This window comes from Chelonoidis abingdonii, chromosome 19 (assembly GCF_003597395.2).
Source record: "Chelonoidis abingdonii isolate Lonesome George chromosome 19, CheloAbing_2.0, whole genome shotgun sequence".
Lineage (NCBI taxonomy): Eukaryota > Metazoa > Chordata > Testudines > Testudinidae > Chelonoidis > Chelonoidis abingdonii.
The window spans coordinates 12,857,144-12,876,091 of NC_133787.1; the positions used below are offsets into that span (position 1 = coordinate 12,857,144).

General features: G+C 40.0%; 1 protein-coding gene across 2 annotated transcripts in view; it reads right to left on the reverse strand.

The window, feature by feature from the left end:
- FTO (FTO alpha-ketoglutarate dependent dioxygenase) overlaps positions 1-18,948 on the reverse strand; it is a 343,733-nt gene that overhangs the window by 173,075 nt on the left and 151,710 nt on the right. For both annotated transcript variants that reach the window (XM_075073784.1, XM_075073785.1), the window contains exon 7: positions 2,924-3,048. In XM_075073784.1, coding sequence (XP_074929885.1) covers positions 2,924-3,048 — 125 coding nt within the window. The remainder of the gene's footprint in view (positions 1-2,923; positions 3,049-18,948) is intronic.

Consider the following 18,948-nt stretch of genomic DNA (forward strand, 5'->3'; position numbering starts at 1 on the left):
GCTGGCATAACTAAAAGCAAAATCCACAGGGACATGATTTGTCTGATTAAGACAGAAATTCATGTTAGTGAAATTCTGATACTTTTGTGAGGAAGACTCACAGACCTGTAAAAGCACAACCACCTTACAGCTGTGTTACTGTTTCATGGTTTTGTTTTTTGTTTTTGTTTTATTTAAATTAAGGTATCAGTGCCACAAGTGAACCTGCTGAAACAATAAAATGGCTACATTATTCTAAGAGTACAGTACAGTTTTTGCCAGCTACTCTCTTGGTTGACCTAAATTTCTTCAAGTTGTACTGTTCATAATGTGCTCTCTAATGTGGAATGTAAGGTAATTAGAGTCATCTGTACTTAACTTCCAGAGGAAAAAAAAATCTATTATCTAATCTAGCTGATCCCCTGATAGCCTGCTGAAAGTAAAATACTGTAGCCTATTGCCTGCCCTTTGACAAGCGCTAATTATTTCCTGTCCAAGCACATTTTTTCATGTAATTCTAAAGTACACAATAGACTGATCTCTAAAACACGGGCAGCACTGCTAGCACTGCAGCGGATGTTTTATAACTTTCACCACCGCATGCTTGATGGCTACCATAGTCAGTGCTTCATTCCAGACATCTAGCTGAAGCTTTGATGAGGTAAAGTGAGGTGTATGGTAACAGTCTGTTTATGTAGATCATATGGATGAGACTCTTAGATAGGTCACTCGGATGGGAAACATCAAATGGAAAAAAAAAGGATTATGGTTATTTAATACTCAACGGACACTTTCTTTCTGAGCTTTCAAGACACCATGCTCTTGAAATTTTCTCTCAGGTGTTTAGTTTTAAGGAGGCCTGCACTTTGTCTGCTTCTAAGCTTTCCCACCACCATCCCCCAAAGTACTTTAGCATTTTTGTGAGAGAGACTAGACTTTGTCTGCCACATTCGTGCTGGCTCCAGCTTCTGATTAAACTGTTAGTAGTAAGCAAAGTCCAGAAACAATGTAACCAGAGTCCTTTCAAAACAAGTCATTTTTTGTCATGATCCCTGATGATTTGGTATATTAGAAAATTATTGTTAAACTAAATGGACCCTAAGAAGACATGTCAGTCATCACAATGGTTTATTCTTTCCCTGTCTCTAGAAAGCCATCTATTTGGTTTAACATATTAAGAGTGGAGTGCTCCAGGTGAAGAAAAGCCCTTAGAGATCTCTCCAGCTAATGACATCCCCCATCCCCAACTCACTTGGTTTAATTTAATAAGACACATGATGCAGCATCAGAGACTTTAAAAAACATCCAGGAGATTCTTTGGAAAGCAGAAAACTAAATGGAGAAGTGAGTGACACAACATGAGGAAATTGCAAACTACTCTTAGATAGGTATTTTTCATTCTGAGACTTCATCTGATTAATATCATAATGCCTAGCCCCCTACCCACTAGAAGAAACCTTACTAGACAAGGTAGCTAATTTGTTCAAATAATTGTTTCTCTATTGTAGCGTTTAATCCCTGGAGTTTTTGAATTGTTTCAAGAGCCTGTACAGTACAGCAATATTTAGAACAGCAAATCCAATCAAACGTCAGGTGCAACAGCCTCTAATGACTTTTTGAAATAACTGAGGTCAAGTCTAGAGAACTTTCAGTATCCATATGAAGCACTATATTACGGGTACAACAGAATTCTCTTAACTGGCACACACTACTGGAAACAAATTCATGCCTATGAAGCAATTACCCTGAATACCACAAATGTCACAATAATACATAAATTAGACCAAAGTTTGGTCTTACATGCAAATAAAGGACTCCTATTGATTTTAATGGGAGCGTATGCACATATAAAAGGGAAGAATTTGGTCCACTTTTGCAGTAGATGTTTGTATTTATTTAATCAATTGTCTTAAAAACAAGAGATTATTAAAGCATGCATACATCTGCAGCTTTTAGCTATAGAACTGAGAAGAGTAAAGTAAAATTGACTCATTTAGCAGCCATTACCGGCGCAGGAGAGTTGAATGAAGAAAGCAAGGTGGCACACAGTGGAAATTTACTCTAGAAAACACCAAATCACATCTGCTATAAACAGGTTTTCCAACAAAAACAGGCATGGCATTTCAAACAGGCTAGAATATCATACATTGACAGTCACTGAAATGCATCTCACTGAATATGTTCCTGGGTGTTTATCACAGTTGAAGGAACTCTGTCAACTAAAAATTTAGACAATGTAAAAAAATGTGTTAAAAGTAGTTTCAGTTACTGAATGCATCATGGAACCTCCTTACCCATTTTTGTCATTTGGCTGAATCAGTAAAACTGCCTATACACAAAGTGTTGCCACACGCAAAAAACAAGCCATCTGAAGTGGAAAAAATGGAGGATTCTCCTCCGCTTTTTTCAGCTATTGACTGTGATCCTGTAAACAGACTTGCTCACATGGAGTCCCATAGACGTTATCTGGATTCTGTGTGGTTGTTACCATCAGCACCAACACATCTAAAGGCAGAGTTTGTACCACAGTACTGTTCTCTTCAGGCTCTTATCCTGAGCCTATCACAACCATGAGACATTAGCAAGTATTATTTGTAACAATAGTAGGGAAAACCCTTTTCGACAAAGTGTGATTAAATTGACTGTATCCTTTAAATGGGCATGCTGTTTATCAGGGTATCAATTGAATAGATTGCTGTATCCACATAGTAATACAACATCACACTGTCAAATTAACTGTGAAATCATATACAGTAACGTTTGACTATTTAATTCATACAGAAATGTAACTGGAAAAGCAAACGGTAAAACTCATTTATAAAAAGACTTGCCCAGCTGTTTTTTTCTGTTTTTTTGTGCATCTTTATGAGAATAGTTGATCATGTGTTTTGTTTTTTTTTATTTCAAGGTCTCACTATATTTTCCTTTTCCTTAGGGCTCTCACCTTGCTGTCCATTCTTTGCGTAGCTCCTGTCGCTCAGTAAGAAGTGGCAAGAAGCAGCTGATGATTTCGTTCCTTTGTTCCATGGTTCGTTCCCCTTTTCCAACTTCACCAAGCACCAGGCTTGTCTTAAAGGGAAAAAAAACCAAAAAATTATAATCCAAAAAAGCATAAAATTAATAAAAAGCCCATAAGCAAATAAGGACAGCAAATCAATGGGTTTTTTTATTACAGTTTCACTGCTGACAAATCAATACAGTAAATGATGTCAAAAATGGCCACCATACATTTGGTATTTAATCAATGAACATGGCACATAAGGTAAACCTTAAAGCTTCATTGCCTTAAGTAACACACCAAGATATTGTGCATTCTGGCTCTCACTTTCTCAAGACATGATTCCTTTTCTTTTGTGCTTTCTTGTATAAACAATTATTTGAAGTTATTTTCCTAATACAATATTTTTCTTTAATGTTTGCAGAGTAACACTGAATTGTCTTTTTTTCTGACTCCTGGTTCAATCTATCTGTACTGTACCTTTGTACAGAGAATTTCTGTTGTTAGTGCTACTCTTATTTTTTCCCCTTTTTCTCTTTTCTGTTGAATAGGCATGTTTCAAGGAAGTAAACAATCAAACAATTTTTTTTCAGTTTCTGAAATGAATCACATACATTTAGAAAGTGTAAATGTAATGAACTTCAGTCATCCTTTGACCAAGATAAACATTTATCCCCAGAGATCAGATTACACTTCAGTTTGTCGCAGTCTTATTCTATAGCTATGAATACACGACGGTGCTTTCTTCTTCAATGCCACATTTATTCAGTATAACCTTAACCAAGACCTGGTCTACTCTGCCATACAGCAAACCCAAATTCCACACAGTTCCACAGCAGAAAACCCTCAAATCCATGGGAAACTTAAATTACTGATTTTTCAAAACATATTACTCAGCCCCAGCACAGGGCCCCAGCTCATGGAGTCATGTGATTACATCAGATTGTAATCTTTCATTTAAAAAATAAATTCTAGCTCTTAACGCAATAGAGATAAGTTTGAAAACACAACTTGAGTGTAACCAAAGCAGTGATATCTGGCTGAAAGAATTTGACACAATAGCTTTAAGGAGGTAAACTGACTCATTCAGCTCAAAACCACCTTTGCGTCTCCCTTTCTTCAGTTGCAATGGGAGGACCTTTGGCACTGGCGAGTCTCTGATCAGTGGTATGTCCTCACATTATTAGAAGGGACTTCTACACTTTCATGGATGGTAACACACTTCACTTGTCTTTCAAGACAAATATGCCCTTTAACCCCTAAACTTTTACATTTATCTGTGCATAACATGTTTAATGCTGTTTTATAGCAGGGGTTCTCAACCTTTTTCTTTCTGAGGCCCACCCCAACATGCTGTAAAAAACCCACGGCCCACCTGTGCCACAACAACTGGTTTTCTGCATATAAAAGCCATGGATGGCATTAGGGGGTAGCAAGCAGGGCAACTGCCTGAGGCCGATGCCACCAGACCCCCACAAAGCTACATGGCTCAGACTTCAGCTTCATCCCTGAGTGGCAGGACTCAGAGCCCCAGGATTCACCTCCATCCAGTGGGGCCTTGGCTTTCTGCCCTGGGCCCCAGTGAGTCTAAAACTGGCCCTCGTTGGTGGACTCCCTGAAACGTGCTCGCGACCTGCCAGGGGGCCCCAAATCCCTAGTTGAGAACCGCTATTTTACAGAATAGTTTTTCTGTATATTTTAGTGCAATCAAATTACACCCATGTCCCTTATGTGGCAATACATGTCAGATCTCACAGGAAACTCAGGGATAGTCTAGGTCACTGCTTGGTTCAGTACTGGGAAGGTTCTGCGGGAAATGATAATGCAAGTGATCTATTAGTAGCACTCTTCTTTCGGAGTCAGTACCAAACCCGTGCTTTTGCCCAGGGTTTAGGGCTCTGCAGTGGTGGAGATGCAGTCTTTTGTATAAGACATAGAATAAAAGTCCTCTAAACACTCAGGTCAAATGAAGCTTTTAGTAAAAGTAGAGGTGTTAACCCTCATGTCCTGGCCAGATTCCAATTTGGGTAATTACATTCTGCTACCTAAACTACTCTACAGTTACATTTTCATTTCACTCTAGGATGCAGCTTTATTGTGGCAATTTAGGAGTAATTTAATTTTTACTGAGAGGGTAAGTATAAGACATCATTTGGAAATATGAAAGTACTACATGCCAAGTTTCACACTAATACCCGAAGTAACTCCACTGACTTCAACAGGATTGGATGGGGTTTAAGTCTACTCAGAGATTGGCACTATGAGTGTGTTTTAGCGGTGTTTCTGTCAATGTAGAAAATGTAGTGATAATCATCAGCAGCCCTCCTGCGGCAGCTTTCATTTCAGAGTCTCAAAATGCTTCACATACATTTAAACCTTACAACGCCTGATGAGATACAAATGCTGCTAGCTCTGGGGTGAAACAGCACTGTTAAGCAGCATGCACCAACAGTACACAGCAGTTTAGCTTAATTCTTATCTAAGACCACTGAAGTCAATCAAGTCACCTGGGCCCTGAGTGCAGGATATAGTACTCAGCTCCTTGGAGCTCAGATCAAGTGTAGTATCGTGTTTACGTGTTTCTGAACGATACATTCTATTTGTTCTCACAGGAAAAAATTCCAAATTGGAACAACAAAGCAATAGCCTAGAGTGAAAGGAAAATGTAAAATAACTCCTTTTTGCAAGAATGTCATACTTGCAAGGTTTTTCCTACATAGACCTTATTTTAGGATTTATTTTCAAGATAGATTAGAAAGGGATCCAATGCACCCTGACTGATAAAGGTCAAGGGTTCAAGAAACTCGGTCAAAGATGTTATCAGCTGGGAAAGCCATTTCCTCACATCAACACTGATAAAAATCCATCAAAAACCCAGCTGATACCACCCCGGTTTTAAAGGGCAGGGACAGCCTTCTATTGAACATTCCTATAGTCCCATCAAAGAAAGGCTGACCCTGTGTCTTCATTCATTTAATCATCTTTAATGACAGATAATTGTCTACTGAGGCCCCTTTTCTCCGATGCTGAGTGAAGCCTTTACATTTCTAAACTGGACTCAACACTGGCTCAGTTTTTTTTCAAAACACTTGGGACTACAGGGCAGGAGAATAAACAAACAGTGCAAGCAGTCCTATGGCCTGTCTTATCTCATCCTTCTGTGAGCAGAGGATTTTGAGGGTGCTAATGTTTACGAATTGCTGAAACTTTCTTTCTTCTGTTTCCTGAACTGGCGAAAACATATCCTGGACAACCTCAGCAAAAAGATAACACAAACTGCATCTCACTGGCTTGGGAAGTCACTGGCTCTCTTACTGGGTGGGGTGTCTTTTTATATAGCATTATTAGCGCTTTGTGCTGATCTCCCCTATTTTTACACCAGGGGCCCCTTATAGGAATGGATTGGGCTTTCCTAGATAATTGCCAAAAATGATCTGGCTTTTAAAAAGAAGTGGGCTAGATGCTCAGCTGGTGCAAATCAACATACCTCCATCAACTTCACTAGAACTATGCCAGTTCACACTAGCTGACAATCTTGCCATCTGTGATAAATTAGTGACTGAGTTTAGCGATTACACCTTTTGCCTATCTCCTGGTAAGAAGGTAGAGTTGGAGGTAAAACTCTGCTGACCTAAAAGGTAGTAGCTACCAAAGCAATTCCCTCATACATGCATACTAGAATGAGATTGTAATAGTAAAATCATCCTCCTCCTCCAATCCCTATTAATAAAAAACAAACAACGACAACATGGTATTGAATAAAACTGTGTTATAACCATGCCCTGGCCTGTACTTTAGATAAGCATTCATAATTAGATACGTTTCCACTAGTCTTAAAACAGCTAAACTCTGGTTTCTTAACAGGGTTATAACAACATATTTAGTATCATCCAAATAGGGTTGCCAACTGTCTAATCACACAAACACCAACACCCTTGCCCCCCCCCTTCCCTGAGGCCCTGCCCCACTCACTCCATCACTCTCTCTCCCCCAACCTCACTCACTTGCACTGGGCTGGGGCAGAGGGCTTGGAGTGCAGGATGAGGTGCGGGCTCTGGGCTGTGGCCAAGGGGTTTGGACTATGAGAGGGGGCTCTGGACTGAACCTTGGTCAGGGGATTGAGGTGCAAGGTGTAAGCTCTGGGAGGGATTTAGGTGTTGGAGGGGGCTCAGGGCTGAGACGGGGGTCGGGTGCAGGCTTTGGGAGGGGGCTCTGGGCTGGGGCAGAGGTGCAGGAGGGACTGCAGGGTTCAGGCTCTGGGAGGGAGTCTGGGTGTGGGAGAGGGCTCAGGGCTGGGGCAGAGGTGCAGGAGTTGGGGAGAGGTACGGGCTCCAGCTGGGTGGCGCTTACCTTGAGCGGCTCCCGGTCAGCAGCACAGTGGGACTAAGATAGGCTCCCTGCCTGTCTAGGCTCTGCGCCGCTCCAGGAAGCGGCCGACACTTCTCTATGGCCCCTAGGTGGGGTGGGGGCAGTGGATCTTGGCGCACTCCCCCTGCCTGCACACACCACCCCCAAACTCCCATTGACCTCAGTTCCTGCCAATGGGAGCTGTGAAGTCAGCACTCGGAGCTCCGTGTCCTGCCCCCACGGGCTGCAGGGACGTGCTGCCCACTTCCGAAAGTGACACAGAGCCAGGTCAGGCAGGGAGCCTAGCGGCCTAAAATCTCCTGGTTTGGCTTCAGTAGCCTCCAGGAGATAAAGCCTGATTCCAGGGAGGCTCCTAGTGAAACCAGGAGGGTTGACAACCCTACAAAAGCAAGAATATTACAATATGATTGGGCCACTACCATGTTTAATCATGTTACTTGAACAAGTAGATTTCATACTTACATTTTTTTCCATCTAAAGCTACATATTTTTCTTCCTTGACAGACTTAACAGGGAGGTACGCATATGTTTAGAAATACTGCATAGCCAGAGACATGATACCGAATATTCTGGCAAACAAATGATTCTATCAGTCTGAACTAAAGTGGCACTTGGGACTGTTTGTTTCTTGGTCCCACTTTATTTGGCCAATAAATGTGCTTTTCACCTCTTTGAGTAAAGATTTAATTTACTCATTAGCCTTTTAAATAGATTAGCAGGATAAACTTCTGAGTCCTTACTAATCTCTTCCATTCCAGAACAGCACTCAACTATCAATAATCCATAACTAAGAGAGAAAGAGAAAAATCAGGTGTTAATACGTGTGTAAGCACAGCCAACTATTTTAGTTCCTACTGCACATCTTTCTTGTTATTTTAATTAATTACAATGCTATTATTCTCTGCAAGAAGGATCCTGACGGTCTGTGGAGCTGCAACGTGGTAGCTCTTATGGAAAATGAACCTGAAATCTATATGACATGCTTGTTTAACATGACTTCTTTGGTATATAACAGAGGACTTAGTAGTAGCGACTTTTTTTGTTATTTAAAGAGTGTATTAATGCACCCCATTCTCAACGATAGGATGGAATTAGCTAGTATGTTTTAAGTTATCACCAACAATTTGGACATTTTAAACACAACTGAAGGCTTTTTGTTTATTAGTCCACCATGCTAGATAGCAAAGTTTCACTTAGCAACTTTTGTGCTTTGGATGATGTTGAAAAATGGCTCATGTTTGTCAAAGAAAGTGGAAAAAAAAAGGTGAGGAGGGAAAAAGTGTTGTTTATAGAAGCCAGCTGCTCAGACTTTGGCGCCAGCAGCTCTTCATCCTGCTATTTTATGCCTGCAACCCCCACTGCCCCCATTGGCACAGGTACAACTAAATGTTGACTTCAATGCTTCAGAGAGCACTCAACTGATTCTGTACATGATTAATTGCCAAAGACATGGTTGACCATATGGAACAGAGAAAGCATCAAGTAATTCATACTTCTGTATATGATCATTTGGTCCCTGTTGTTTTAATGTACAGGAAAGAGCTAGTATAGCACAGACCTGGTGTCTTGCCCTTGACAGCCCATTAAGAAATCTCAAAGCACCTAGTTGAAGTTATGCTGTTGGGTTTTCAATAGCAGCCTAATAAAACAGAAGCAAAGCTTTCCAACTAGTCTTAAATCTTTCCAATACAGTACATTAACCACTGCTGCTAAAATAACTGGTTTCTTACGATAGGAAATGGGATTTGATTTCTAGCCTCTGCATACTTACTGAAAGCCTTTTTCTGACCTTTGGAGGGTTTACAAAATCATTGTTCGTTTTTCCTGCCATTTTCCAAGCTTCTTGCCACAGTGATCCTAATAGATTTGTTTAAGGTTCAGAACATTTTACTCTTACTAGCTGTTATGTGCAACCTGTACAATGAAGGCATACTCAGGGGAGCTGAAAAGAAACAAATTATTAACTGTTTTCTTTTTAACAGTTATAGAAACCACTACAATATCTAAAACATCATCTTCCTTCAAAGAGCCTATAAAACAAAACTAAAAATTCCTGAAAGAAAGCAATATACTAACGTATGCTTTCTTTTATCAGACTGGAGACAAATCATCAAATTTCATTTGAGAAGGAAGACCAATTTATTTTAAAACTGTACTATTCTTGGGGATGTCTGACACAGATCTCAATGAAAAGAAAAAGGTGCAGACTTGGAATATATGTCAGTATTGCTAACAGTATATTAGTTTTATCTACCGTTAACATCTTTTCAGACAGTTAAATTCAGTTAAAGAAAAATGTTTAAATAATGTTTTCCTTTCAAGGCTCTTAAATGACAGTGCTAAAAAGTTTAATCCCCATCTGCACAGATCTCTTGGCAGTTTTGACATGTGTTGGCAGGGATGTCTTTGTTGGCACCTTCCATTAGAAAATATTTACATGGTTTTTTGTTTGTGGATTTGCTAGATGTCCAAATTATCATCATACTCTAAGGAACCATATGTGAGAAATCCTATTGACTGAATGTTTGTCGGTAGTACTTTCCCAGGCCACTGAATTCAGCTAACAACCCACTCAGTACTCCAAGAGGATATATTAGTAGCTCAGGCCAATATAAAATTCCACAACTATTCTCCTTTTTCTGTTTCCTAGGGAAAACCTTGGCACGTTTTAAGCTCAGAAATTCAAGTGGGGGTAGAATACTAAGAAACAGATGGGAAAAGTATTTTTTAGAGGGGGGAGATATAAGCATTTATAACATTAAAAATTAAATTAAATGCTGTGACTATGGGTGATCAGCGGGTAGTAATCGATCTATCAGGGATCGATGTATTGCATCTCAACTAGATGTGATACATCTATCCCCAAATGCGCTCCCCGTCGACTCCGGAACTCCACCAGGGTGAGAGGCAAAAACCGAGTCGACAGGGGAGCAGCAGCCATCGATCCCACACTGCGAGGATGCGAAGTAAGTCAGTCTAAGAAACATCTACTTCAGCTATGCTATTCTTGTAGCTGAAGTTGCATATCTTAGATCGATTCCCCACCTCCCACCCCCAGTGTAGACCAGGCCTTTGAGTCAAATACTGCATCTGCACTGAAAAAACTACAGCTAGATAATATTATGACAAATATACCACCTCTGTACTTTCTACATGTTAAAGTAATAAAATCTCATGCTCTAGGATGTGAGGTGATTGCCTCAAAGATTAAGGAGAATTCACCACTTCCCTCACATACAGTATTGCACAACTAGCTAATGCCCCAATACAGCAAAGCACTGAAGCACATGCTAAATTTAAACATCTGAGTAGTGTCGCTGATTTCAGTGGGAGTATCCACATGTTTAAAGTGAGGCATGTGCTCAAGGGGCAGGGTGTTCTGCATCCCACTGAAGTATTCAGTGCTGACCACAACACCGGTGGAATACTGGACTTGATTGGTAAGTGATCTGATCTGATAAAACCTATATAGAGTAAAGAACATAGGCAGAGCTTTTCAAAAGAGTCTAAGGGCATGTCTACAAGCACTACAGCAGCAGACCTGTGGCACTGCAACTATACCACTATAGCACAGACGTTTGCTACACCAACAGAAGGTGAGTTTCTGTCACTGCAGTAAATCCTCCCCTTCGAGAGGCAGTAGTTAGATGGACAGAAGAGATGGACACCTAGTGGTGGTGTCTATGCCAGTGCTTAGATCAACCTATGTCTCTCAGGGGAGTCAATGTTTCAGAACCCTGAGTGACGCAGCCAGGTCCACTGAAGTTTTAGATACAGACCAGGCCGAAGGACATATCTGCATTAGAAAGTTGTACCACTTTATTTACATCACTATAGCTAAAGTGGTACAACTCACCTAGTGTGGACGCAGTTATCTCAGGTGCTTTATAGCGGTAGAGCTAGTCCCATACAGGAAGGGAAAATACTGTACCATATAAATTACCTTTATACCAGTATAATGCATCCATGTGAGGGATTTTGCCAGCATAACTATTTAGGTTAAAAAGAAAATCACACTTCTAACAAAAATAGATGAAGCAGTAACATTTTCAAGTATAGACCAGGCCTAACAGTTAGGCACCCAATTACCATTTAAATATAATGGGATTTTGACACCTAATTCCTATCATCCCCTTTGAAAATTTAGCTAAAATTTGTTGTTGACTATAGAACAGTTTTAAGGATTACTAATTAGTAAAGACAAAAGACGTAGCAGAATGTGGGTGATACGGTATTTTTAGATGCAGAAGGTAAACAGTAATAACATTATTCTCAAAACTATTCAAAAACACATACAAAAAAAGTAATGACTGATTTATTCTAGGTTACTTTGGCATCTCAAACCTGAATGGATTCTCATGATAATGGCTTAGTCTTTTTACCTGGGACATTTCAATCTGGTTAACGGTTGAAACCCATTTAAACAAGGTCTAGAAAATGGATGTGAAAAGATCATCACTTTTTAGGTGTCTTTACTAAATTGTTCAGCAAGCCTCTAAAAGTGAAGTATAGCGCATCACACCAAGAAAGGGAGTGACTGAACCACTCAAGATGTTGGCTTAGCACCCTTAGATCTATGGGTGAGTGAAAGGTTACCCTTTAGTCAGTTTCTCCCTCAGAACAACCCCCTCTGCCTCCCAAACACTAATAATACAAAGCCTGAAGTTGGCCTACCATGCATAGTGGATTATATGAAGTGTAAAACATTGAGGGTAAAAGGTTTTGAAAGGAAGCGGGAAAAAGAAATCACACTTGCAAGAAGATCCAGATGACAAGCTAGTCTCTAACAAGTGAATATGTTTGAAAACGTGAATGCAAGAAAAGAGCATGCCTTTTGTTTCCAATCCTACTGTGTGTCTTTAACCCAACTGCTGCCTGCATGGCTAAACATATGTTTTCTGCACAAGAACTGAAGCAGAAAGGGCTCTTTGTTATAATTCACTCCTTTGTATGTATCTCTCTTTTTCCTTTTTGGTCACATCCAAACAGTAGTTACTCTAAGCACTTAAGTTCTGAAGGACTGCCACAGCAGCGTATGCTTCAGTGATAATTTACTATTGCTGAAAACAGTTGAGCTGGATGCACAGTGAGAGTCACTTCACTAACGTGCACTCTGGATAGCCCACACTTTGTGATACCAAATCATGCCTCGCACAACCCATATAGCTAACTCGGCAGTTGCTGAGAACCTTAGTTACTATCAAGCGGGATCTAAGTTTTAAACAAAATGTCTGTAAAAACCAACACAATGGTTTTTATCTGTTGGAAAATCTCATTAAGGCTCCTGTAACTACACATACTTACAATATAGAAATTAATAGGGCTGGAATTGAGGTGTTATCTACTGGTGCCAATATGAATGATTTCAAAAGAAGGTGAAAGAGAACGATAAGTTTAAAATCCAAAGTTAGTAACAGGTAATTAAACTCAATTGTCTAGCAATATGAGGCCATATACAATTATATGAGTATGTACTGGGTCAAATCATTGCCACGATAACTCCACTGAGGTCAGTGGACTAATGCTAGGGATAAATGTGGCTTATTCTGTCTGATAAAGCAGCTTCAATCCAAGTTCAATATTTACCTCATTTACCTCATTTTTAATATTTCTAGAAATGGACCCACACCAAACCCAGAGAACTAAACACCCAAACTTCATGGTGGTCAGAATCCAAACTGGGATCCGGATCTAAATTTTCCTATTGACTAGTTGCTCTTAACAGGCCAAACGAAAACCCTAGATTCAAACACCCGAAGCTTTACGTGTGTTCAAAATCCAAACCCAGAACATTTGCACATGAGCCTTATATAATCAGTCAAACCAAACTATTAGCTTCAAACATCCCCAAACTTTGAGAAGGATGGAGATGCAAGAGGGTGTCAAATTCTGGTTCCAGTACTGAATTTTGCAGCTGGAACCCATATTTTAACATTTAACTAGAAATCAAATTACTGATTTCCTTGAACACAATACTTGATGTCTGCTTAAAATGGGAAAGCCTAGAGCAGCAGTGAACTTTCTCTCACTTGAGTGAAGCCATCATCTCTTGCCGCCCACCAGTTTCTTGTTTCAGCCATGTCCCTATCCAACACAGGATCTGTTATAGCTATTGGTGGGCAAGTGTTTGGATGCATTTACAATGCTTGTTACTTTCATTGAAACTATTTAAAACACAGAGGGCCACAGTAATACTATGAGCATTGTAGAATGCAGAGACTGGTAAGATTCTACTGTCACTACATGGGCAAAATCATCTTTGGGTGTGTTATCTCCAGGATGTATGCTGCAGTAGAATAGCAGTGTAGTGCATATGTAAGATAGTCACACACAGCTGAATCAAGTCTTGGAATGATATGAAGGGGTAGTAGATCAAGGAGTTCAGAAACATCACAATATTACACACTATGTCCATGAGGAATTCATGGTCATAGTAAGAATGGAACTCAGGCCCTTCTGTTCCAAAAGTACTGGCTCTTACCACGTTAGCTAAAAAGAACATCTCTATTAGCTGCAGTATTACAGCACCCTCAAATAGATCTGCCATTTCCATCTATTAGATACATACACACACTAACCAGCAAGTTCCAAAGGGCCAAACACGCAGAATTCAACAGAATATCACAGTACCTGGAAAAGTACAGGAAATGGAAGCAAAACAGCATCACAAGGTGCTTTTATTCATGTGCAGGGAACATGAAACAATTCAGGCTGCTAAAAGGCAAATTAAAACACACAATCCCCATTGTTAGAGGTTGTCATGATGACAGTAGTTGGGGATTGATAACAGCCTCACTCCACATAAAGAAGTGGGGTCCGCTGTCTGGGTTGTTGGAAAAAGTGTGTGGCCTCTTTTAAGGGCTAAAGAGCCAGAGAGTGACTTGCTGCAACAACTTCAAACCAGGGTCAGCATGGGGAAGCTGACCCATCCTTGCCCAGGTGACTGGAAGAGAGGGGGACTATTTAGGTCCATGTTGGTTCAGGAAAGGCCCTCTTTTACCTGGACCAGATGGAGCAGCAAAGAATTAGTTAAATACCAGGTTTTGTCATGAGCCGCTGTGGACATTATGCTAGTAGCTCCTTTCCTGGGGGGCTGGAAAGGAACTTTTCCCTTACCACCGGATTGGCCAAGGCAAAGTGAGGGGTTTTTTTGCCTTCCCCACAGCAGGTTGGAGGCTTAGTTGGGGCAAACATGAAACAGGGGTTAGGCTATGATGTCGCAACTCATTATGTTAGTATGAGGTGGTTGTCCCGTGCAGGAGGTACCCTGTAGGGAAGGGGTATGGCGGAGCTGATAAAATGCATTAGTAAAGGATATAAAGGAGGGAATCTTTAAAAAAGCAGAAATGGGGAGTTGGAATTCCTATGACTGGTATAGCAGGAAGCCAACACCTCCCCCTTTACAGCCTCCCTTAACCCTCATTTGAGCCAGCAGTGGGCTGGCTAGGGACAGGAATCAATCTAAGATCTCGTAGCTGAAGTTGCGTATCTTAGATTGACCTACTTCGCGTCCTTGGGGCACGGGATCGATGGCCGCTGTTGCCTCATCAACTCCGTTTCCACCTCTTGCTTTGGTGGAGTTCCGGAGTCAACAGGGAGTACGTTCAGGGATCGATGTACCGCATCTAGATGAGACGCGATACATCAATTCCCGGTAGATTGATCACTACCCACCGATCCGGCAGGTAGTGTAGACATACCCTTAGGAATAAAATTCCGGCCACACCCAGTATCTCCTGTCCTCCTTCTGGCATAGCTGGACAATAAACTTCTCTGTACATTGCAGAGAGCAGTATTGTTGAATACTTGAAAGTTAAAGGACCTGAGTGTTACAAGGGTTATATACAGCTGTTTCAGTGCAGTTACATCTTTTACAATTTTCCATATTATTATTTATAAAGTGCTTTATAGTACAGATAAATGGCATGGCCCTGACCTATTATGAGCTTGCAGTCTAATTTTAGACATGGTGCACAAGTGAGTTTAACAATAGGAATGATGGGGAGAGGACAAGAATTATATTAATAAAATAATGCGGTCATTCAAGTAAGTTATGTGTGCTTATTTGGTTGGCCTCATAGTCATGCTCTTTGCTATGTATGTAATTTAGGAGGGCAGGCTATGGCACATTTTTTACCTTGCATGTCTCAGTGCATTTTTAGGAATAAGCAGCTGCATTTCTTGTGTACTGATTTATCCAGCCAGGAAGTATATAATTCTTACAATCCTGATGACTTGTACGGACCCTGATTTCTCATTAGAATTGATAAAGGGATATATGTCCAGCCTGTTATTAAATGTTCCATGCAGTCAGTAAAAATATTTCTTGTTTTTGAAAACAAAAGACTGATAGTAAAAGTGAGTCCACAGCTACAATACACTTCAGACTCTAACAGAGGCGAGATTTCACTCTGGTTAATATTTCTGACCAAATGTACTTATTTGTCTGCAGCACAAATAGCTAAGTATAAGACATTTCCAAAACATTGGTGAAAAATTATTTGCAGTTAAAAAAGAAAGTGAACTCAAGGCCATATTCTCTACTCCACGTACCAAGTTGAACAGAAGGGGAGTATTGATCCTCCACAGTTGTGTGGGCTCCATTTGAACCCTCTCAACTTTATCATCCTGACTGGGAGCTGGAGGTAGTGCATGAGTAGAACAACCAGGCGCACGGTCACCACATCTTCCAACAACAGGGTCAGTTTCCACAGATTCTGGCCCATCTGTTGTCAAACAAAGACTCCCACAATGCCAGAAGCATGACAGTCTGCCATGCCATGCCACCAATTGCTGGCCTTCTGTCTGCTACATGTCTATAAACACTCTGTGGTTTATAAAAGCTGCTGATGGGAATTACTGCTGCCAACAGATTATGCTATCCAACTGAGGACCTCCTATAAAGTGACTGTTCCCTTGATTTCTGCCCTTCAGGCTAGACAAGCTTCCTTGGCACCACAACTGAGATCTGATGTGGCCATGCAGGCGTGGCTACATCACTGGTCAGTTTAATGAGATGCCACTTTTCTCTTCATGGATTCAATTTTTCCACATTCTCAGGGGCTTTATGCACTTTTACTCTCCTCTGCACTCTGCTGAGGAACGGAGCAGTGGGCCCGAACTACTAACTAGTCCATCTCCTTGGGGAAACTTGTTCTCAGACATTTCCCCCCCTCGAAAGGAAGCTTGCGCTCTCACTGACGCAACAATTAAAGCGTATCTGGGAGTAAAGTAGTAAAACAGCAGAAAGATAAAGCTAAATTAGGTAAAAAAAAATGTATCCTTAGTGTCACCTACAGGTCAATTAAAAATGTTTCAGATTTGAAAATGCATTTCAGTTCAACCTTCTGTGTGATCTTGTTGTATTCTCTTTCCATAAATGTTCAAGGGCTCCCAGATTAATTATTGAAAAAAGTTAATTTTAAGATTAAATAATAAAGAATTTCAAATTTGTACTTTAATTTTTCAAACTCAGAATTTTCACCAGTTTGTTTAGCTACATAAATCATCCAATCAGAAAACTGAGACATAATCATGTGACCTGTGAAACTAACCAATGCAGCAAAAATATGGGTGTTAAAAAGGAACTGGTGGTGAATTATCTGCAGACAAGAGTTAATTGCTGTAGATTTTGACAAGTCATTTGGAATAATAAACAAGAGATTTCCATGATCTCCTCATAAACAAAACAAAACAAATAAATAAAATTTGTTTAAATGATTACTCGCTGTAACCTGCTCAGCTCTGGCGTCAGCATTCATTGAATAAAAGCAACAAATAAAACACAAGGCCTAATGCTCAGTTGCAGATACTCTGCACTCAACATAGGATCTGAGGGAGGCAGGAACAAATGTGGTTGAGCGCGGTTTTTAGGTTTTTCTGATACTGGAAGCTGCTGAAGGCTGGTTTAATCCTTGGCACAAGTTAAAGCAGCTTCAGGGCTGCATTAATTGACGCTGACTAGCTACCCAATGAGGAAAGATTCATGGTTCTTTTGCAGTGCTAAAGCAATGCAAAGAAGCTGTATCCTGGCCAGAATCTGTCCCTCAATGTTCTTTCAATAGAGACATACTGTTTAAAACTCAATTACAGCATTATATCCCATCCACTCCACATTTCATTTTAACAAGTACACCTCTGTCCTGATATAACATGAATTCGGATATAATGCAGTAAAGCAGTGCTCCGGGGGAGCAGGGCTGTACGCTCTGGCGGATCAAAGAAAATTTGATATAACACAGTTTCACCTACAATGTGGTAAGATTTTTTGGCTCCCGAGGACAGCGTTATATTGGGGTAGAGGTGTATTTATCCACAACAATCACAATCTGAGTTTAGGGTATTGTCCACACAGGATATACACTACGATAACAATAACCTATGCTATTAAGATGCTGTGTACAAATCTAAAAAACCCATAGCCATTTTGCCAGTAAGTTGGTTATCTGCATATTTTATTTTAAGCCTTTTTTAAATTTCGCATATAGTATTTTAATGGCAGATTTTTAATTATGAACTTTCCGATTATTTCGGGGATAAATCTAAAATCACACGGGAAGAAGCAAGTTAAAAAATTTTCAAAAGGAAATATATTATCTTTTTAGAACATACAATTGCTTTTTCACGTTTACCAGTGATTCTGCTGTTAGGAGGAAGGCACATTTCTAAATGCTTGTGTTGTTAGTATTCATTGTTGTGGTTTAAAATGACATACATTTAATTATTCTGTTACATTTTAAAGGAATGTTTCTTAACAGACAATAACATTAATATTGGAATATGTTTCTAAGTGCTTAAAATTTTCTTTCAACGTCAGCAATGCCAGCCTGTTTACATGTTTATGGCTATTCAATCCAACAGCTTTTCTTGAGCCCAGATGTCAGTAGATCTAGTTGGTTGAACTATTATATAATACTAGTGAAACAGAAACAACAATTTACATATCAGTTCTAAGAAGCTTAAAAACCAAAACACGTAATGTAAACTTGTCTGCATCTGTATCCTAATAATATAGCAATTACACTTGGAAAATAGGCTATTGTCATGTATGTAGTTTTTAAAACACAAGAACTGAATGTTCTGAATTGAACTTCATGTTGGACAGTTTTCACCTCAGAGAACTTTACCTGTGTTCCTTTCAACAGCCGGTTGGTAAACAAAAACCAATTTTCTATCCTGATTAATACAATTTCAAACCCACAAAGTACTATTGCTCTTGGCATGAATTCCTACTAAATACAACTTGCAGTATTCAGAATAGCATTCTGCTTTGAGAAGCATGTATTATTGACTCATCTTCTAGAGATAATGGTTTCCCTTTCCCTTGTTCAATGTTTATAAATTCTGTGCACACAGAGAAATTCTGTGCACACAGAGAAACTCTGGCACACAGTCTTTTTGTATAAAAATATAGCAGGTCAGATACTTAGCTGGGAGATATAATGATTTACACCAGCCCAGGATCTGAGTTAGTGTATCTGATTGAAACAGACCTGAAATAAGTTAAACTCAAGGTCCAAGATTTTCTAAAACAGGAGTCCAGGCTCCGATGTCCATATTTAAGCTCCCAAATTAGTGGTCTGATTTTCAAAAGCATTGAGCAC